This window comes from Malus sylvestris, chromosome 6, assembly GCF_916048215.2.
Source record: "Malus sylvestris chromosome 6, drMalSylv7.2, whole genome shotgun sequence".
Taxonomy (NCBI): Eukaryota; Viridiplantae; Streptophyta; class Magnoliopsida; order Rosales; family Rosaceae; genus Malus; species Malus sylvestris.
In genome coordinates this window covers 3320076-3343169 of record NC_062265.1, presented here as the reverse complement: position 1 = coordinate 3343169, position 23094 = coordinate 3320076, and the positions used below count along the sequence as shown (strand labels likewise).

General features: G+C 40.6%; 1 protein-coding gene across 1 annotated transcript; it reads left to right on the top strand.

Moving 5' to 3' along the window:
* The first annotated feature begins 9689 nt into the window (after positions 1–9689).
* On the top strand, positions 9690–22976 carry LOC126625718 (probable inactive shikimate kinase like 2, chloroplastic). The gene is made up of 8 exons (XM_050294779.1): positions 9690–9999; positions 10085–10275; positions 10520–10714; positions 10923–10984; positions 11447–11513; positions 11628–11746; positions 21743–21919; positions 22566–22976. The coding sequence occupies exons 1-8, from the start codon at positions 9772–9774 to the stop codon at positions 22673–22675; spliced, it is 1149 nt and encodes a 382-aa protein (XP_050150736.1). The 5' UTR covers positions 9690–9771; the 3' UTR covers positions 22676–22976.
* Positions 22977–23094: the final 118 nt, after the last annotated feature.

Below are 23094 nucleotides of genomic sequence, written 5' to 3'. Positions count from 1 at the left end.
TCTTTTACACACCTCACTCCTTAAATCCACACTCATTGGGGAAGACGGGATCTGAGTTGCATGCAAGGTATTAAATATCAATGATATCGGAAATATCGGTAGTCCGAAAACAAGGAAATATCGATGGAAATATCGGGATAATATCGATATCGATAAAAATAATATGGAAACCACGGAAATTGTAAGAAAAACTTGGAAATTTTTATTGAAACTTTGCAGGATGTTTATTTAGTCAATTATCTATTAGTTTATCACAAAAAATTGGAAGGAAATGCATTGCATGATGGATTTAACATTATCAAGTTGATTATATAGCGAGCTGGCAAACATTGTGAGTGTAGAAAATATGTAGTAATTAATGAAAGAAGTTTAAACACACCATAATCATTTATATATAATGAATTAGTACAATATTTTACACTTTATACATTGCATGGTAAGATACATGAGTGACTTAGTACCACATAGAGTTCCTATGAGATTCAAATTTTTCACTATCTTCATCATCTCTATGTGTAAAGTGAGTGTATTGTGAAGAGTAGTTATCAAATGATAAATCCCCAAAATATTTTTGCATGTAATTGTTAACATGCCACCCATATGGATCCGAGATTGGTTGACCTTGTCCATAAGCAAAATCATTTGAAGATTAAGTCTCGGATTGTTTCCATGAGTCGCTCGATTCCATCCCAACAGGAATGAGATATGAAGGGTAGGGAAATGGTTGGTTATGAGTATAACCATAGTTAATACTTCCCACTCCAACAGAGTCCGAAGTTATAGATAACGAGTCATCTTCTTGACTTGACAAAATCCCCTTGCCTCTTTCTCTACGAGTATAGTCCTTCCCTATGGCACCAATTCCTGGTCCTACCCGCCTACTGCCATGGTCCTCATCCTGTGTTGCATGCGTGAAGTTTGCCTCACCAATGAATGAGCTCATAAATCCGGGAGGTAGTCCAACATAGTTTCCATATCCACCACCACTACCTCCAGCTCCACTATATCCTTCATCATTCCCACCTCCGGTGGTAGGTGAGTCTCCTCCTGATCTTGTACTAGAGCTATCATTAGTATCAACACAATGTTGTGGTTGTGTAGGATTGGAAGAAGGTGGAATTCCAGTGTTTCTTGGTCTTAGGTGCAAAAGTTCTTCCAAAGAGTCAGCGCTGCTAGATCTCACCTCCTCCACTAATACTCTTTCTACATTTATCCCTTCATTACGTGCTTCTTCAGCAACTCTGGGAGCTAGGTTGCCTTCATCATCATCTAAATGAAAAGGTCTAATCCATTGATAAAGTTGGTTACCCTCTGTATCATCATCTTCAGCAACAATATCAAGCACATCTAGTGGGTCACCACGGTCGACATGATCTATTTCTGCTTCCTTATCTCGAATTTGAAGCTTCATGTTATAGTAGCAATAAACTAATTTTTCCAACCTACTATGAGCCAACCTATTTCTTTGCTTTGTGTGTATGAGTGCAAATGTGCTCCAATTTCTTTCACAAGCATATGAGGAAGCTGTTTGTGATAATACTTTGATTGTTAACTTTCTCACAGTTAGTGCATCGATCCCATACATGATCCATCATTCAGCTACAATGAAAAACAATGTTGATAAGCCTAATAACTCCAACAAATTCTATTATAAACTTATCGTGAAATATGTTTACACTCACTAGGAGACATTTTTGTTCGAGTAGCAACTGATGTTGGTTCTCCAAAAGTTCTTCTTGCATCTTTAAACCATGTTAGCTGAATTCAATAAATCGTGTTAGTTTAATCCAACAAAGTAATTATTATAATTTAAGTAATTGTGTACCTCATTTCCAAATTGGCCAACTGCTGGTGATGCAGGGTCTAATTTAGAGTATACATTATGTACAGCACGTATAAGGGTACCATTATCTCCAACAACGGGTCTGTATTAGTATCGAGGATTCAAATAATATGCTATTCAAATAAACATATACTCTAATAAGAGAAATAATACATATGCAACTAAAGAAATGAATTGCAAATTATGACATAATTTATATTTGCTGCATGCAAATCGTGGTATAATGTTTTATACCATCGGTCTTCAATTATCTTTATGGCCCACCTTGCACCATGTTTTCTTTCCAATTCATCCTTCACTACACGCATCAACTCATATAATGCCCCCATAGTAGGATACACTTTTGTGTCAACGATCCGTAAAACTTTGTAAAGAGGTTCAAACACTTGTCACACATGTTCTGATTGAGTCCAAAAAGCATGATCAAGCACTATACTTTCCACCATACGACCTGCATTTGAGCGGCTAAAATTGTGGTTAGCCCAATCGTCACTAGTGAATAGTTGCTTCAACCCTGCTTTCTTCTTAAGTAGGCTGTCTAATGCAATATAGTTGGTGGCGAATCAAGTGGTAGCTGGACGAATAATTTCTCCTTTGCAAAATTCACGCATCTTTGCCAACAACCAACCGTGATTGTAAATATAATTTGTGATCGGTCTAGCTCTTTTTACCACAGTAGCAACATTCTCTCTCTTCCCCATTGCCTCAAACATGAGATCAATACAATGTGCTGCACATGATGTCCAAAACACATTATGATGCTTAACTTTTTTCCAGCTTTGACAAATGCAGAACCGTTGTCGGTCACGACTTGGACAACATTATGCTCTCCCACCTCCATGATTACATCCCTCAATAATTTGTAAATATACTTGTAGTTCTTTATATGGTCTGAAGCATCAACAGACTTCAAAAAAATTGCCTTTCCATTGGAGTATACCATGAAGTTTATGATAGACAATCTGGTCGGGCCAGTCCATCCGTCACACATGATTGTGCAACCATTAGTTTCCCACTTTGACCTCAACTTGTTAACATACTCGCCAATGTCTTTATACTCCATATCCAAATATTTGTTTCTTATCTCATATGGAGTGGGAGGTTGTACTCCAACACCGGCCTGTTGACATCCCACTACCATATTTTTGAAATGATGTGATGATGCTTTCTCAGCAGGGACATTTTCATAGATAAAGAACTTGCTAAGTAGACGCATCATTCCCTCCTTCACATTACCTCCAGTGAAATAACTCCAAACACTCTTTTGACGTGCTTTGGATGACTTATATAAACTTGGGGCTATTGGTGGTGTTGGTTGTGATTCTCTAAGACTGCATCTCCATCTCATTTGTGCACCACCACTTGTCCCGGAACCTTGTGCTCTATTAGGAATTTTATGAAGGTGTTCTCTTTCCCATACTGACTGCTTGGAGGCACGTAATGCTTGTTTCAAACTGCGTCGTTCTTCAGGTCCCATGTCATCATCACATTCGTCCTCATCGTCATCATCATCATTGTCAACCGCTTGGCCAATGACTTCTCCTCGTAGCCCAGCTCGAATATTTTCCATTCCATGTGTTATCTTTTCCTTCTGCTGTTTTTTATTTTTTAATAATGTGGTGATGAATGCCTTCATTTCTAAGGGGACATTATCGCATTGTTGGACATTATGTGTTGGATCTAATCCACTAAGATGGTACTTAAGTCGTGTCACTCCGCCACTCTTCATTACCCGACCACAATATTTGCAAATTGTGTCATGTTTATTTCCGTCTATTGGGTCTCCATGTTCCCAAGCTGGATCACGTTTAGTAACTCCACTAGACATCTTAAACGTACATATATTTATTTTTCATGAAAATTAGGCAATTATTTTTTGGCCAAAAAATATAGTAGTGACGAAAACATATTAAATAGGAAGTAAAGAAAATAGGAAGCAAAGTTATTCTATAGAAGAATTAAATAGGAAGTAAAGAAAATGATTGTAAGAATTTAAGTAATTATAAAAATAATATGGAATAATAAAACCTAATATTAATGAATAATAATCCAATTTGATAATAAAATAATAAATAACATTAAACATATTAAAATTATTCTAGGGAATAATTATACAACATTACTTAATTACTTAAAAAAATTAACATGCAAGTATAAATTACAATAATATAAATATAAGTTCGTAAACTTACCTTAAATATGGAACCCTTTGTGTTGAACCTCTGGAATAGATCTGGAATGGCTCTGAAAGGGGTAAGGGAAGCAGAATAAACGAAAATGTGTAATAGAGGTTTTAATTTTTGAAGGGTAAAAAAATGTGTGATGATCTGATACTCCATCTCTGAGAATGTGAAAGAATAACACAGTGGCACACGATTTTGAATGGTCTGAAATTGTAAAAGTTGTCCATGGTATGATACTCCACCATTATTTTTGTCCATGGTATGATACTCCACCATTATTTTTGTCCATGGTCTGAAATTGTACAAGTTGTAATTGTAAAAGTTGTCTGGGTTTTGAATTATTTAGATGCTTTTGAATGAAACCACCATTATTTTTGTCCATGGTCAAAAAATGTGTGATCATCTAATACTCCACCTCTGAGAATGTGAAAGAATATCACGCGTGGCACACGCTTTTGAATCTTGATGCATGAAACCACTTATTTTTGTCTTGTCAAAAATTGTACCATTCCTAAAAGCTGTAAAAGTTGAATTATTTAGATGCTTTTCTTTTCTCACACTGTCACACACCACCTACACACACACACACACGCCACCGACACACACACACACGCACACACAGGGATCACACACGCCACCACACACGCACACCACACACACACAACAACACACGCACACAGAGACGTCAGTCGTCTATGGATCCTTCTCTCTTCTCCATCTCCCTTCTCCCACAAACACACACACAGATCTCTCGAATTCTCGATCCTTCTCTCTTCTCTCTTCTCCCACACACACGCACAAAAACCTTTCTCGATCCTTCTCCCACATGGCCTTCTCCTCATCCATCGCCTTCCTCCTCGTCTGCGTCTTCCGCCTCATCGGCGAACCCAGGAACTCTTCGGTAAGTTCTCTTGATCCTTCTCCACCTTCCTCACCGATCCCACCGACAATAACCCCACCTCTGTCGTTGACTTCAGCGACGACCATCACAACCCCCAATCGCCCCCAAACCCCAACCTCAACCTCCACAACAACCACCCATTCTCCTCCTCCCCCGGGAGCCTGCCCCGTCGGCGCCGCACTTGCCTCCGTCTCTGTTCCACGTCTGCTTCAACCAAGACCACGGCTGCTTCGCCGTGGGGACAGACCACGGGTTCATGATCTACAATTGCTATTTGTTCTGCGAGCTCTTTCACCGCGACTTCGACAACGGCGGGGGAATCGGCGTCGTTGAAGTGCAGATCTTGGGTTTGAGCCTGGATTGTAGAGAGATATCTGGGCAGCTGGGATGACGCAGCTTCGGCTGCCTTTCCGACGACGGAGCCATGACGACTTTTTCGATGATATCGAATATATCATGATATTTTGATGATAATGAGACAGATACGTGGGAAAATATCAGTGTATCTGAAAAACGATAATATCGGCGATATATCGCCGATATTATCGATATTTTAGTCATTGGTTGCAGGGAAAGGGAGATGAGTTTTTTTTTCTTTTCTTTTATTTTCTGGATTGAAGGTAGTGGGTGTGGAGGAGGTGGAGTGTAACACCCTGAAAACTTTAAATACATGAATTACATATTCATCATCAGGAATATGTGGAAAGAATCGAGAATTTATATTAATTTATTGAGTTTAGTCTTAAATTAATTTAGTTATGAAGTTTGGAATTTGGGAATTAATTATTTAAAATCCGTAGACCTTTTGAGGTCACAATTTATATTTTTGAATAGAGCCCGATCACACGAACAAGTAGGCGCAAACCGTTCGTGAAACGGAGTTATAACGAAATAGTTATTAATGTTTAAAATCAGGGTTATTTTGGTAATTTTATTTTTATTTAGAAGGCTCTATAAATCTGGAGCCATAAGTTGTGCCACGTGTGTGGCTGTGATTGAAGAGAAAAATAAATTATGGATGGTTGTGATTAAAAGAAAAGAAGATGAAGGAGTTGGGAGGGAGGGACCAATAGGGAGAAGGAACCAGGAGGAGAAAGGAGAGAAAGAGACACGGGGGATCGAGATTACCCGTGTGACTCGACTGTACAAGCTGGCGGTTCCTCGCCATTTTTCGTCCAATTTTTTTACGAATTGGACCTATAAACCACTCTCAATCATCACCTTGGCCCTCTCTCTGAAGGGAAATAATGAGATTTATGTGAGATTTCTAGTGACTAGCATGCATATACAATTCAAAACTTATATACATTTGCAACGGAATCATAATATCAAAGCTTTAGTCATGCAAATCTCCTTCAAGAAGCATAGGTTCATATATGATGCATCTAACAAAATTGAAGAACAAAGTGAAAGTATAGTTTTATACCTCTTGATCTAGATTTGAGACCAAGAATGGACCACCTCCAAGCTCTTTGTTCTTGGAACTCCTTGAGTCTAGCCTCCCTTCTTGCTTCCTCCACCTTGATAGATTTAGAGCTCTTTTGATTCTCCTCTAGTCTCTAAAGTAAAAGACCTCTAAAGATCCATACCTACTAGTGTAGTGAGATGGATAATGGAATAACCAAAATGAGGAGAGATGATTAGTTTTCCCTCTTCTTGGTGGCCGGCTATAAGTGTGTAGAGAGAGAGACTTGTTTTTCTCTTTTGTGAAAAAGAACACACAAAACCCTAATGAAACTTTTTCACTAAACTTCCTTTATAAATGTCAAAGAAGTGAGTCAACCACTTGACTCTCTCTCTCTTTTTGGCCGACCCCTTTTGTGTTGTTTGGGCTTTGGGCTTTTATCAATTCAAGTCATCATATGCTTAAATAAAGGCCCAATGGGTTTGGGCTTAATAGGCCCATATTAACCCGAACTTTTCTTTAGGTCCAAAACGATCTTTCATCACTTCTATGATTTCTTTAGACTTTCTAATTAATCATAACACTTAATTAATCCAATTAATTTATTCCATCATCCTTTAGTTGTTTCACCGCAAGAGTGTTTCGGTGTACAATCATTTTAGGTTCTAATTAGTAAGGCAGTGAGGTGATTGGCACAAATCCAATTGATTTGTATTAATCCAATCACTTAGTGAATTAAAACTTACTTTCAATTCTCCTTCTTCTTTGATGACTACTTATTTAATCATCTAGAAGAACCCATAAGCCATGAGTGATATCTAACCATATATCATGGCTACCCAAGCTAATGTAGAATTTGTTCGGAGAATCTATTCAATTGGAATTACAATGCAATTCGATCATTCTCTAATACAATACTCACAATCATATTACTAGAGTATGGATATTTAATGTCAAACCCCTAATGTGATTATATCAAGTTATATGATTCTATTGAGTCGTATAGGAACGTTTTCCATCATTACGCTCGATACTTCAACCGAAGATTCCTGAATCATATCTTAGAGTATTCATCCTCTCATAACAAGGATTAGAGATCCCTTGTTGATCATTCACATGATTCTGAGAATAAATCACTGACCCCAACAATGCATAGAACACATCCAAGATAAGATGTTGTCACGTCTCATTATCAAATGATCAGCAACGTATCCCCAAGACGACTATGATGTCTCAGGTCAAAGGATTACTTACATTATTCCAACCAGTAGAGTTACTTGCTTGACATGTGAGTAGACCTCCATGCAAGTACTCTCGTTTGATTGTGTTCAGTGAACTCATTCCCATAATGAGCACCTACATACTTGTCTTAGTGTTACTACACGAATGGCATGAGACTTTCCATCATTCCCATTAGAAGGGGACATAGTATGTACTGGTCTATGTATTGTCAGTGTCCCTCCGACAATCCTATGACCAAGAACCTTTTTGGACATTATGGTTATGTGAATAAGGTCTCTGCAGTCTAACATCATTAGATTACTTCTTCCATCGATCCATTGTCTATGGATTCACTCTTTAGGACGTATATCGTTTATTGAGATAGTCCTAATGAGTGACTTTGCCTTTTGATGTATTAGAGTTTTCCATACATATAGACATTGTCTTGAAAGGTTTCTTCCAAAGATTGACTTTCAAGGCATATCTCCAACACTCTCTTCCTGTTCCACAAAAAATTTGAGGGAATTTGATGGTATTTTGGTACAAAAATCCTAATGGGTGCCGCGGGAGACTTTACCCAAAATCCATAAATTGTGAAATTATTTCATACAATTTCTTCCACTAAAACCCTCCCCTAGATGTCTAAAACAAAGCCCAAACAACTAAAGGGGCGGCAGAACACCTGAGATGAAGGATCCAAGTCACCCATTTATAAGGTTTCCGGCGGGTTCAAGGCAAATTGGAGTCTTTGCAGGCCATATTGGACTTGGCCACATGTATAAAGTTTACTCTACTCTTTGAGATCTTCATTTATGTAATTTTTGAACATTTTTAGAAATAGTTAAATTTTCCAACGAGTCAGGGCGGCCGACTGCCACTAGCGGCTGCAGGTGAGGCGGCACACGGTCAGGGAGTCGACATTGTGTTTTTATGCTTCTAAGAGAAAGAAATGCTTCTAAATAGGAAGTGAAATTGTATGTTTTGATATATGATTAATGGTTATGGATTACGTGGGATGAAGGAAATTATTTGGAGAATACTGACCAATGATAGTGAATTCAAATGTTAATTTAAAGATATGTTTTGACATTTAAGAAAGTATGGATAGATTGTAGGAATTCTAATTATTGACTTAGAGGAATGTGATTAATGGAAATAAATTAACTATGATTCTAAGTTGGGCCTACTATAATTAACTCACGAAAACATATATTTCGGGGGCGGGGCGTGACATGGAGGATGGGGTGCACAGTGGGTTTGGGGAAGACAAGAGGGGGAAGAAAGGGGTGGGTAGCAAGGAAGGGGGTCGGGGAAGATGAATATGAGTTTTTTTTTTCCTCTCCTCATCTTCTTCTTCTGGGTTGCAGGTTGGGTGGGTGGGGGTTGTGGGTTCAGCTTTCGCTTTTTTTGTTTTTTTTTTTAAATTAAAAAATTATTATTTTTGCCACGTGACACACATTTGGCAGCCACGTCAGCACTTAACGGATCAATGAAAGGAAAATGTAACAGATGTATTATTTTGAAATAAAATAGTACGTTAGGTATGAAAGTGAAATGTTTTAAAAATGTTGTATGGAGTTGTAATAGATCTCAAACCTGAGGGGCTACTATGTAATTTACCCTTATTTTTTTGGGTAAAATAAGTCCCTAAATTCATTAAAAATATAATTTCATCCATACTGTTATATTCAAAGCTATTTTATCCAATTTTTCGTCAACTTATGTCACTTGACACACTTTAGAGTATAACACCACCATTTTCTCACCTATAAACCCTTAACATTTCATATAGGTTGCGATCTAATGCCTAATTTACCCTTTAAAGTTAATTTCATGCACTATTTTTTATTAAAATTACCAATCTACTATCCAATGTGTATCACGTGCAAATAATATGACTTAAATTAACGGAAAATTAAATATAATAGTTTCAAATCTAATATTAGAGATGTAATTAACAAATTTTTATAATTCAATGATAGATTTTTTATTAAAAAAAATAGTTTAATGACTTAATTTTCACTCGGATAATTAGTAATTCATCCAAACTCAAAATAATCCTGGCCGTAAGATGCGAGACGACAAAGCTTCAGCACTCCTGCCGAAACGACAGGCCGTTCAGCAGTGGCAGTAGCACGGTGAATCACAAAACAACGGCATCCGCGGCCTTCTTATCCAAGGCTGCAAAGCTCTCCGTTTTCCTTTAACCAAAACCCAAATGGTGGCCACTGCAATTTCCGCCATGAATTCCGTCGTGGCTATCAGTTTCTCGCAAAACCCATTCAACAACTACCGGAACCTCTGCAAACAACAATGGAGGAGGCCTATCTCACTCACACCCACCCACCTTTCCTTCCCAACTCCGACCAAAACTCGGCGCCCTTTACAGACCTCCACTCTCGTCTCCTCCTCCTCCTCCGTCCCCGCCGCCGTCGAGGACTACGAGGTGCTCTCTCCCTTCCTGTGCTTCTCTTCTCTGTCACTGTCTGTGTGGGTTGGATTTTGTTTTGCCTAATTCGAATTTAATGCAGTTTGTTGATGCTTCTTCTGAGGTGGAGTTGAGATTACAACTCGGGGGTCGAAATTTCGAAAACTCGAGAGATATATTTGTGGATGCAGATGGCACCTCATTGACAATAAAAGTACAGCATTCTGGGTCTCTTATCACACTTGTGGAAACTAATCATCTCTTTGATAAAATAAAGCCTTCTGAAACAATATGGTTTGTGAAACTAAAAGCAATGTTAAATTTATAGGCTTGTTTTTAGCTATGACACTTGTACTCTTCACCAAATCTCGCTTTACCCCTTGCACTTGCACTGTATATATTGTTTCACTTTACCCTGTAAACTCTATAAAGTGAGATTTGGTGAAGAGTACAATTGTCATAGCTAAAAGTAAGCCAAATTTATATACACTGTAGTCTTTCGGGTCATGTTTAGATGGGTTGTTCTTGTTACGGGCAGGTATATCGATGATGATCAGCTAGTCGTAAACTTGAAAAAGCACGATCCCGAATTGAAATGGCCTGATATTATGGAGTCCTGGGAGTCTCTGACAGCGGGATCCATGCAACTTTTGAAAGGAGCATCAATTTACATTGTTGGGGATTCAACTGAAATCAACCAAAAAGTGGCTCAAGAACTTGCAGTTGGTCTCGGGTATTTCCTTACTACCATTTTGTAGTTGCATGTTCATTACGATTAACTAGCTGCTAGTAACGAAAGATAACTATTTATAGGGGGCACTGAGATTCAGTTGCATGGTTTGACGGCTCTGCCTATGTCTCAAATGCTTTTAAATTTTCAGTGTTTTGACTTTCCGAGTCTTCCTACATTCAGTTGTTATCTTTGGTTGATATGGTTGTAGATATACACCACTCAGTACAAGGGAGTTTATGGAATCATTTGCGAAGCAGACCATTGAATCATGTGAGTACTTCGCTTGAACCTTGTAATTGTTCATTGAGCCTCAACTCGCTATGCCTTCTTCCCTTGATCTGTAATCTCAGGATGTGCACATTATTGAAACTTGAACTCGTTATGATCAATGTCAGTATCAACATAGTCATCTTTCTTTTTGGGGTGTGCACTAAGTGAATCAATGAAGTTTTAGATTATAGAATTAACTTAGATGGAAATGTGAAACAACGCTATTGTGAATGATGACGGGGTGGGCTGGCCAAGCATTAACATAGCACATGGATTATGACTGAATCACTTTTAGTGTTTGTTTGTGATATTCTCTTAGTTTTTCATACATGTTTTTCACATTTAATCGTACTTACTTTCATTTATTTGTGAATCGCTGATTTCCTTACCCAAAAAATCTTCTTCAAAGCTGATCTAGTTGTGCTATTAGTTACCCTGTATTCATTATTTTATCAATTCCAGGGTTGCTTGCTGAAGGTTCTGACTCTGTAGCAGAAGCAGAAAGTGCTGTATTACAAAGTTTAAGTAGGTACTACATGTCAATGATTTTTTATTTTGTGTTTTCTTTTGGGGATATGGCGGGGGCAGGAGGGTGTTGAAAAGATTGAGTATCTTTTAATGGGCGTTATTGGTGGTCTTACAGTCATGTTCGGGCAGTAGTTGCAACATTAGGAGGGCAGCATGGAGCAGCAGGAAGGGCTGATAAATGGCGTCATCTTTATGCGGGTTTCACTGTCTGGGTGTCCCAAACTGAAGCTACAGGTAACTTGTCTTTGATCCTTTCTTTCATTACTTTTGTTTGGACAAGATACTCATCTACGACCAGTGTCTATCATGCTTAATACAATTGGTTGTAGGTTGTTCTCTAGTATCATTAGGAACCTGTGTAGGCTGATTAGAATTGTTAATAAAGTTGATAGATATTGTTTATTTACCATTTTTCCCAATAGCATATTCATTACAACTGGAAAATAAAATAAAAAGCATATGCTGTTGGAACTGAAAACAAAAGCACAAGTGATTGTAACTGATAAAACAAATTCACACTTCAACAGAATGTGGATCAACAACTATTTCATATGTAAGCCTTCCCATCGACATGTGAGACTACATAAAATTGGGAGGTTATCGTTGCATGAATTTGAAGTCAGGATCTGCTATAGTATGGTAATAAATTTTGCAGTTTGCCATTTTTTTTAAAAGTTCAAGTCATCGCAGGATGGGGGCAAACATTGTCATAGTTGAGCACAATTGAAGCACCTTTTTGTTGCAGACTTCACTGCAAGTCTATGGATCTTTATATTTTTATCATTTTGATTTTAGATTTAGAAATCTTTCTATCTCGTTGCAAGTTATTTATGTTTACTTGATAATTGTAGTAGCTTGGATCTATGTCATAGGGTTTTTAATCAAGATTGCAGATTGATTGTTAGTCAGGATATGTGAGCCTAAACTATAGAATTGAATAAGCATTACACTCTACAACAACAACAACAACAAAGCCTTTTCCCACTAAGTGGGGTCGGCTATATGAATCCTAGAACGCCATTGCGCTCGGTTTTGTGTCATGTCCTCCGTTAGATCCAAGTACTCTACGTCTTTTCTTAGAGTCTCTTCCAAAGTTGTCCTAGGTCTTCCTCTACCCCTTCGGCCCTGAACCTCTGTCCCGTAGTCACATCTTCGAACCGGAGCGTCAGTCGGCCTTCTTTGCACATGTTCAAAATCACCGGAGCCGATTTTCTCTCATATTTCCTACAATTTCGGCTACTCCTACTTTACCTCGGATATCCTCATTCCCAATCTTATCCTTTCTCGTGTGCCCACACATCCCACGAAGCATCCTCATCTCCGCTACACCCATTTTGTGTACGTGTTGATGTTTCACCACCCAACATTCTGTGCCATACAACATCGCTAGCCTTATTGCCGTCCTATAAAATTTTCCCTTGAGCTTCAGTGGCCTACGACGGTCACACAACACGCCGGATGCACTCTTTCCATCCAGCTCGTATTCTATGGTTGAGATCTCCATCTAATTCTCCGTTCTCTTGCAAGATAGATCCTAGGTAGCGAAAACGATCGCTTTTTGTGAGCTTCGCTAGATTGCTCCGGTCATTAGTGTGGATAAGTATATAAATGGATAGAGATAGGAAAGCAAACACAAGATGTACGTGGTTCACCCAGATTGGCTACGTCCACGGAATAGAAGAGTTCTCATTAATTGTGAAGGGTTTACACAAGTACATAGGTTCAAGCTCTCATTTAGTGAGTACAAGTGAATGATTTAGTACAAATGACATTAGGAAATATTGTGGGAGAATGATCTCGTAATCACGAAACTTCTAAGTATCGGAGTGTGGTGTCGTCTTGACTTGCCTTATCTGTCTCATAGGTAGATGTGGCATCTTCTCTGGAAGTACTCTTCCTCCATCCAGGGGTGGTATCTTTAACTGGTGGAGATGCACAAGGTAATGTATCAATTTCACTTGAAGCTTACTTGTAGTTTCAGGCTTGGTCAAGCGCGATACAAACCATGTAGTAGGAGTCCCCCAAGTCGCCGAGCTAGGGGGTCTGCTGAAAGAGGTGACAGACAAGGTAAGCAATCAGAGCTCCGACTGATTGTTCACCTTCTCCCCATCTTGCAGCAGCATGAAGGATAAAGAGAAGAAAAATGAGAAGAGATGATATGAGATACTTTTGCTTTTGAAGAAGTAACTTTCCACAGGCTTATTCTTGAACTGAGCTGGAGGGTTTTCTGGTTTCCTCCAGAGTATAAGGCCGACTGAAGAATTTGAGGGTCAAAACAAGTCCATCAAATCTAGAGTACGTTCCACCCTGCTGATATGGGATACTTTTGCTTTTGACAGAGTAATGAATGTATCGGCACGTGTGCTGTTACGCTTGTCTCCACATGCTTCCTTGTATCCTTCGCACTTGCCCTATCTGTTCCTCAAGCAGATGCGGAATCTTCCCTGGAAACATAAGATGTTGAAGATGAGTACTCGAGAGCAATGCCAGGTAAGTAATCAGGTAAGGGGTTCCAGGCAGTCAGTTCCTGGCTGGAAGCTTGATTCCAAGTGCTGACTGATTGCTCTCTTTCTCCTTGTCTTGCAGGTAAAAACAAGGCCAAAAGAAAAGACAGGGAAAAAGCATGATATGGGATACTCTTGCTTTTAACCCTGATGATATGAGATATTCTTGCTCTAGTATAGCTTGTTTGCAGAGGTATTATCGGGGGGAAAGAAAGCTGAATATTTCGAAAGGCTTCGTTGGGAGTGCCCTCTCAGATATGATGAAGGGTTGAGCATTTTTGCAGGTCTGCCTGTCCGTTGGGGATGGAGGTCGACATATATAAGAGTCTCCCTAACAACAAGTAGTAATGCTATTCCTTTATCCTGCTTGGTCATAGCACGGTAGTGGGAGCTGCCAGTTTCACATGTTTTAACTCTGTCAGAGCACTTTGAAAAAGTGGTTTGTGGTATCTGGCTCTCGAGATTCGGAGAACGATGCCTCTTCGATTTTTGAGAAAGCAATCATGCTGGGGGTATGACTCTCGAGATTCGGAGAGCAGTGTCTCTTCGATTTTTGAGGAAGTAATCATGTTGGGAGTCTGGCTCTCGAGATTCGGAGGGCGGTGCCTCTTCGATTTTGGAGCAAGCAATCTTGTTGGGAGTGTTGTCTCGAATGTGAGTAAAGGTTGAGCATGTTTGCTAGTCTACCTTGCCACGAAGCACAAAGGTTGACACACAGGGACTTTCCAATTATCCAGCAATGGTACTGTTCCTTTACCCTCTCTTCGATTTTGAGAAAGTAGTCATGTTGGGAGTCTGGCTCTCGAGATTCGGAGGACGGTGCCTCTTCGATTTTGGAGCAAGCAATCTTATTGGGAGTGTTTTCTCGAATGTGAGTAAAGGTTGGGCATGTTTGCTAGTCTACCTTGCCACGAAGCACAGAGGTTGACACACAGGGACTTTCCAATTATCCAGCAGTGGTACTGTTCCTTTACAGTTGTGGGTAATAATATGGTAGCTAGACCTTCAAAATTTATGTGTCTAAACTTTTGTTAGTGCTGTTTCTTTGCTATTCTTTTACCTTTCTTGGTCAGAGCGATGTAGTGGGAGCTGCAAGCTTCACGTGCTCAACTTTGGCAGAGAACTTTGGCAAAGTTATTTGTGGTACCCATGAGCTATTGTTGCGTGTGGGAAGTGGGTGATTGAACAGTAAGATTCATGTGCTTTCTACTTCACCAGAAGTCTTCGACAGAATGCCCATAATTTCTGCAAAGCTGAGTGTGCGTGTGACAGGTGCTGACAAGGCTAGAAAAGTAGGTGCCTCTTCGATTTCTGAGATCGGCCCTCGTGGTCTCTGAGCAGCCCATCTTTTGAGAAAGCGAGCGCCTCTTCGATTGATTCGGAGAACGATGCCTCATCGATTTTTGAGAAAGCAATCATGCTGGGGGTCTAGCTCTCGAGATTCGGGGAGCAGTGTCTCTTCGATTTTTGAGAAAGTAATCATGTTGGGAGTCTGGCTCTCGAGATTCGGAGGGCGGTGCCTCTTCGATTTTGGAGCAAGCAATCTTGTTGGGAGTGTTTTCTCGAATGTGAGTAAAGGTTTGGCATGTTTGCTAGTCTACCTTGCCACGAAGCACAGAGGTTGACACACAGGGACTTTCCAATTATCCAGCAATGGTACTGTTCCTTTACCCTCTCTTCGATTTTTAAGAAAGTAGTCATGTTGGGAGTCTGGCTCTCGAGATTCGGAGGACGGTGCCTCTTCGATTTTGGAGCAAGCAATCTTATTGGGAGTGTTTTCTCGAATGTGAGTAAAGGTTGGGCATGTTTGCTAGTCTACCTTGCCACGAAGCACAGAGGTTGACACACAGGGACTTTCCAATTATCCAGTAGTGGTACTGTTCCTTTACCCTTGTGGGTAATAATATGGTAGCTAGACCTTCAAAATTTATGGGTCTAAACTTTGTTAGTGCTGTTTCTTTGCTATTCTTTTACCCTTCTTGGTCAGAGCGATGTAGTGGGAGCTGCAAGCTTCACGTGCTCAACTTTGGCAGAGAACTTTGGCAAAGTTATCTGTGGTACCCATGAGCTATTGTTGCGTGTGAGAAGTGGGTGATTGAACAGTAAGATTCATGTGTTTTCTACTTCCCCAGAAGTCTTTGACAGAATGCCCATAATTTCCGCAAAACTGAGTGTGCGTGTGACAGGTGCTGACAAGGCTGGAAAAGGCTGGAAAAGTAGGTGCCTCTTCGATTTCTGAGATCGGCCCTCGTGGTCTCTGGGGAGCCCAGCTTTTGAGAAAGCGAGCGCCTCTTCGATTTTTGAGATCGGCCTTCGTGGTCTTTGAGCAGCCCAACTTTTGAGAAAGCAAACGCCTCTTCGATTTCTGAGATCAACCCTCGTGATCTCTAAGCAGCCCAGCTTTTGAGAAAGCAAACGCCTCTTCGATTTCTGAGCAGGCGCCTCTTCGATTTCTGAAGCTTCGTCGAGTGCAGATTTTTATAGGGGCTGGCATTAAGTTCCAAAGCACACTTGAATCTCCACCAGTAGAAGCTTCATTCTTGCACTTCTAAGATCTTGATTTGTCCGACCTCTTCTCTCTTCAACACCTTTGAAAATGTCTGGCCCCTCCGACCGTCGTTTTGACTTGAACCTTGTTGAAGAGGCAGCCCCGCCTTCTCCAGACAACATATGGCGCCCATCCTTCGTCTCCCCTACTGGTCCTCTTACCGTTGGGGATTCCGTGATGAAGAATGATATGACCGCTGCGGTGGTGGCCAGGAACCTTCTCACTCCCAAAGATAATAGACTACTTTCCAAACGGTCTGATGAGTTAGCTGTTAAGGATTCGCTGGCTCTCAGTGTTCAGTGTGCAGGTTCTGTGTCTAATATGGCCCAACGCCTATTTGCTCGAACCCGCCAAGTTGAATCATTGGCAGCTGAAGTGATGAGTCTCAAACAGGAGATTAGAGGGCTCAAGCATGAGAATAAACAGTTGCACCGGCTCGCACATGACTATGCTACAAACATGAAGAGGAAGCTTGACCAGATGAAGGAAACTGATGGTCAGGTTTTACTTGATCATCAGAGATTTGTGGGTTTGTTTCAAAGGCATTTATTGCCTTCGTCTTCTGGGGCTGTACCGCGTAATGAAGCTCCAAATGATCAACCTCTGATGCCTCCTCCTTCTAGGGTTCTGTCCAGTACTGAGGCTCCAAATGATCCCCCTCCGGTGCCTTCTCTTTCTGGGGCTCTACCGACTGCTGAGACTTCTCCTAAGCAACCTTTGTGAAGGCTCCCTCTTGTGTGCTTATTTTGACTCATGTATATGTACATATTTGTAGCTTATCGGGGATATCAATAAATAAGCTTTCCTTCATTTCAACGTATTGTGTTAAATACACCAAAGCCTTCTTCGCTAAGTTCTTTGAATTTTCTTTTGTTAAAGCTTGTATGTTGAAGCTTTCTGAGTGGAGCATGTAGGTTGGGGTAGTGTTCCCTTAATTTCCCGAGTGAGGAAAACTTCTCGGTTGGAGACTTGGAAAATCCAAGTCACTGAGTGGGATCGGCTATATAAATCTTAGAACGCCATTGTGCTCGATCCTGTGTCATGTCCTTCGTTAGATCTAAGTACTCTAAGTCTTTTCTTAGAGTCTCTTCCAAAGTTTTCCTAGGTCTTCCTCTACCCCTTCGGCCCTGAACCTCTGTCCCATAGTCGCATCTTCTAATCGGAACGTCAGTAGGCCTTCTTTGCACATGTCCAAACCACCGTAACCGATTTTCTCTCATCTTTCCTTCAATTTCGGCTACTCCTACTTTACCCCGGATATCCTCATTCCTAATCTTATCATTTCTCGTGTGCCCACACATCCAACGAAGCATCCTCATCTCCGCTACACCCATTTTGTGTACGTGTTGATGTTTCACCGCCCAACATTCTGTGCCATACAGCATCGCCGGCCTTATTGCCGTCCTATAAAATTTTCCCTTGAGCTTCAGTGGCATACGGCGGTCACACAACACGCCGGATGCACTCTTCCACTTCATCCATCCAGCTTGTATTCTATGGTTGAGATCTCCATCTAATTCTCCGTTCTTTTGCAAGATAGATCCTAGGTAACGAAAACGGTCGCTCTTTGGTATTTCTTGATCTCCGATCCTCACCCCTAACTCGTTTTGGCCTCCATTTGCACTGAACTTGCACTCCATATATTCTGTCTTTGATCGGCTTAGGCGAAGACCTTTAGATTCCAACACTTCTCTCCAAAGGTTAAGCTTTGCATTTACCCCTTCCTGAGTTTCATCTATCAACACTATATCGTCTGCGAAAAGCATACACCAAGGAATATCATCTTGAATATGTCGTGTTAACTCATCCATTACCAACGCAAAAAGGTAAGGACTTAAGGATGAGCCTTGATGTAATCCTACAGTTATGGGAAAGCTTTCGGTTTGTCCTTCATGAGTTCTTACGGCAGTCTTTGCTCCTTCATACATATCCTTTATAGCTTGGATATATGCTACTCGTACTCCTTTCTTCTCTAAAATCCTCCAAAGAATGTCTCTTGGGACCCTATCATACGCTTTTTCCAAATCTATAAAGACCATGTGTAAATCCTTTTTCCCATCTCTATATCTTTCCATCAATCTTCGTAAGAGATAGATTGCCTCCATGGTTGAGCGCCCTGGCATGAACCCGAATTGGTTGTCCGAAACCCGTGTCTCTTGCCTCAATCTATGCTCAATGACTCTCTCCCAGAGCTTCATTGTATGACTCATTAGCTTAATACCCCTATAGTTCATGCAATTTTGTACGTCGCCCTTATTCTTGTAGATAGGCACCAAAGTGCTCATTCGCCACTCATTTGGCATCTTCTTCGTTTTCAAAATCCTATTGAAAAGGTCAGTGAGCCATGTTATACCTGTCTCTCCCAAAAGTTTCCACACTTCGATTGGTATATCGTCTGGGCCTATTGCTTTTTTATGCTTCATCTTCTTCAAAGCTACAACCACTTCTTCCTTCCGGATTCGACGATAAAAAGAGTAGTTTCTACACTCTTCTGAGTTACTCAACTCCCCTAAAGAAGCACTCATTTCATGTCCTTCATTGAAAAGATTATGAAAATAACCTCTCCATCTGTCTTTAACCGCGTTCTCTGTAGCAAGAACATTTCCATCCTCATCCTTGATGCACCTCACTTGGTTTAGGTCCCTTGTCTTCTTTTCCCTTGCTCTAGATAGTTTATAGATATCCAACTCTCCTTCTTTGGTATCTAGTCGTTTATACATATCGTCGTAAGCCGCTAACTTAGCTTCTCTGACAGCTTTCTTCGCCTCTTGCTTCGCTTTTCTATACCTTTCATCATTTTCATCAGTCCTCTCCTTGTATAAGGCTTTACAACATTCCTTCTTAGCCTTCACCTTTGTTTGTACCTCCTCATTCCACCACCAAGATTCCTTTTGGTGTGGGGCAAAGCCCTTGGACTCTCCTAATACCTCTTTTGCTACTTTTCGGATACAACTAGCCATGGAATCCCACATTTGGCTAGCTTCCCCCTCTCTATCCCACACACATTGGGTGATTACCTTCTCTTTGAAAATGGCTTGTTTTTCTTCTTTTAGATTCCACCATCTAGTCCTTGGGCACTTCCAAGTCTTGTTCTTTTGTCTTACTCTTTTGATATGTACATCCATCACCAACAAGCGATGTTGATTAGCCACGCTCTCTCCTGGTATAACTTTGCAATCCTTACAAGTTATACGATCCCCTTTCCTCATTAGAAGAAAATCTATTTGTGTTTTTGACGACCCACTCTTGTAGGTGATCACATGTTCTTCTCTCTTCTTAAAGAAGGTGTTGGCTAAGAAGAGATCATATGCCATTGCAAAATCCAAGATAGCTTCCCCATCCTCGTTTCTCTCCCCAAAACCATGGCCACCATGAAAACCTCCATAGTTGCCTGTCTCCCTGCCCACGTGTCCATTTAAATCTCCTCCTATAAATAACTTCTCCGTCTGAGCAATTCCTTGCACCAAGTCTCCAAGATCTTCCCAAAATTTCTCCTTCGAACTCGTATCCAACCCTACTTGAGGTGCGTACGCACTAATCACATTGATAAGTTCTTGTCCTATTACAATCTTGATTGCCATGATTCTATCTCCTACCCTCTTGACATCTACAACATCTTGTACCAAGGTCTTGTCCACGATGATGCCAACACCGTTTCTCGTTCTATTTGTGCCCGAATACCAAAGTTTAAACCCTGAGTTTTCTAGATCCTTTGCCTTACTACCAACCCACTTAGTTTCTTGTAGGCACATAATATTTATCCTTCTCCTCACCATAACTTCCACTACTTCCATAGATTTTCCCGTTAAGGTTCCTATATTCCACGTTCCTAAACGCATTTTGCTCTCTTGAACTCTACCCTTCTGTCCTAGCTTCTTCACCCTCCCCCGTCTAATAGGATCAAAGTACTTCTTTTGTGTGTCCCGGGTAAAGTTGATAGGAGCATATGCTCCCAAACAACTTTGAGTGGAGTCGTTCGAAAAGAAGTTTCTATGGCCCCCTTGCTCATTTAACACTGCATCCGGGTGCCGATGGAGATACAGCGACCCTTGCTCACTTATCACTGTGCTCAGGCCACACAGCGCGCCACTTACGGGTGACGCCCTAGCTTTAGCGCGATTTTGTTCTGGATTCATTTTCATAAGGATTCGACGTGATCATGGAGTGCCGGCTGTCGACTACCTGACGCCCTCCCCCTCCTCCTTTATCCGGGCTTGGGACCGGCCATGTAAGACATAGGCGGAGTTATTACACTCTAATGTTTAAAATTTAAATTTTTTGGTCGGGTTTTTATAAAAAATGGTCCTGAGGCAACTCATTACTTCGTCCCTCATGTATTCATAAAGTATAAACCAATGAAATGATTGGGGTGGGGGTGGGGTTTGTTTGTTTTTGTGGGGTTGGGGGTGTGGGGGTCATGGCTAGGGAACAAAGATATGGGGTGAGGTGGGGGTCGGTGGTGACTGGAGCGGATTGGGAGAGGCTGGGTCCTTTCAGATAGTTGTAGAAACAGATTGATCTGATACTGATGGATAAGAAACCTTGGCCTGGGTGTATCAGGATGAGGTTACATATTCATACATGTAGCCACTTCACTATATATAAGCATTCATTCTCTCCCATGGATAGCTCTAGCCGTTGGTACCCGGAAACAATCTTTAACAAGGAATGATAAGATGCTGCAATGAATTTAGGTGCCTACGGATCACACATGCATTCTGAATGTTGTGAGTGTATAATATGCATCTTCTTCTTTTTTTGTATAACAAGACCAGTGTATCTCTTCTTATGTCAAATCCTCTTATGCTACCATGTCCATAACCATCCAGTTATATAATTTCTGCAAGCTAGTGTTTCTGATTTACTTTGCATTTCTCTAGGACTATTTGATACATTACCAACTGTTCATAGAGCTGGGTATTCGAGAAAGTTATTATTGTGTTTAATTTCTTTTTAACATCCTGTAGCAACGTAATATATGATAAGTAATTGATTCTGTTTTAGAGTTCTACATATGACATTTGGAGGATGAGCCCAGCCCCCACCAAGTAGGTCTGCATGTTCTAGATTGTAACCTAGTGATGTATAATCATTGGTCATATCTGCATCGTTAGTCCATATCTTCTGAAATCATTATGTTGTGATTATACTCAATTTGCATGTTTCTTCTCTATGCAGATGAAGATTCAGCAAAGGAAGAGGCTAGGAGTCATATTAAAGATGGCAGCCTAGCTTACTCAAACGCAGATGTTGTTGTCAAACTACAAGGTTGGGATGCAGTTCATGCTAAAAGTGTGGCTCAGGGATGCTTGAGTGCCCTTAAGCAATTAATTCTATCGGACAAGAAACTTCCAAGTAAGTGTGTAATAATGTTTATACTTGTGACTTTAATCTTCTTGTAGATGGCATAGCGAGTGATCCGTTCTCTTCTATTGTTCTGCTTCTTTTCAAACGGTTGGTATATAGTAAAAGTCAATTAAATCGTAAGACTTGGAAAGTAAACACTCCAACTTGAAGCAGTTACGCAATTGCTGCTAACAAATGCTAAAACGAATATTAATTGAACGAAAACAAAAAACCTTTGTCATGCTTCATTTCGTCAATGAGAAAACAAGCCACGGGCAAATCTATCCCTCTTGTAAAACATCTTGAATGGAGATGCCAATGTGAAAGAATAACAGTAGCTTGGCACCTCCACCCCTTATGGTAACTAATTTCTGAGACATGGAAAGTACAGACTTCAACTTGAACCACCAATATCTGTTCTAACAAAACCTATTGTTTTGAAGACCGTGTAACGTTGAGGTATACATTGTAGTCTGTAGTAGTGTTGCATCATTTATGTTGACGACCTTATAAGAAAACTCGAAAGGTGGCTACTTTGAGAGTTGGTATTGCTTAGTTCTGTGTTTGAATAATGCTAAAGAATGGTATCACAAAGCCCAGGTTGTTTTTATGGTCCTGTTACTGACAAGCCCTTTGTTTGTGGTTGCTTTTGAAGGTAAGAAGAGCCTCTACATAAGGTTGGGATGCCGAGGTGACTGGCCAAACATCAAGCCTCCTGGATGGGATCCGTCAGCTGGAGATGATGTTTCTCCCAACGGATTGTAACAATAATTGCTGCACTGCATGTAAGATTGGAAGGCAATTCGGCTCCAACCTAGTCCAACACCAAGCCAGATAGTCGGCTTGCAAGCAGAGGAACCTCCATCCAAGTCACTTCTGAGATGTAAAACTCAAACCTTTGTAATCAAAGTAAATGATGGTTTTGGCAAAATCGTCATTGGAGATGGCCAAGGTTTGCAGATCTCCAATGTCGGTTCTGCTATTTTAAGCACGCAACATGCTAAATTCCCTCTTTCAAAACTATTACATGTTCTTAAGATTGTTTATATAACACACTGTTAGTCCATCAGTTTGTTCAAGATAACAATTTGGTGAACATAAGTGGAAGCAGCGGTGAATTTGCCCAAGGCCTCTACTAGAACCCTACTGGTATGACGTGTCCTCGTCATATCACAACGTCATTA

What these genes read in the sequence shown, in the direction of transcription:
- LOC126625718 (XM_050294779.1), top strand. Translation starts at nt 9,772, where the DNA reads ATGGTGGCCACTGCAATTTCCGCCATGAATTCCGTCGTGGCTATCAGT. An exon ending in GAAGCAGACCATTGAATCAT is followed by an intron (nt 10,985 to 11,446) that starts GTGAGTACTTCG and finishes TATCAATTCCAG; the next exon opens with GGTTGCTTGCTGAAGGTTCT. An exon ending in GTCCCAAACTGAAGCTACAG is followed by an intron (nt 11,747 to 21,742) that starts GTAACTTGTCTT and finishes TTCTCTATGCAG; the next exon opens with ATGAAGATTCAGCAAAGGAA.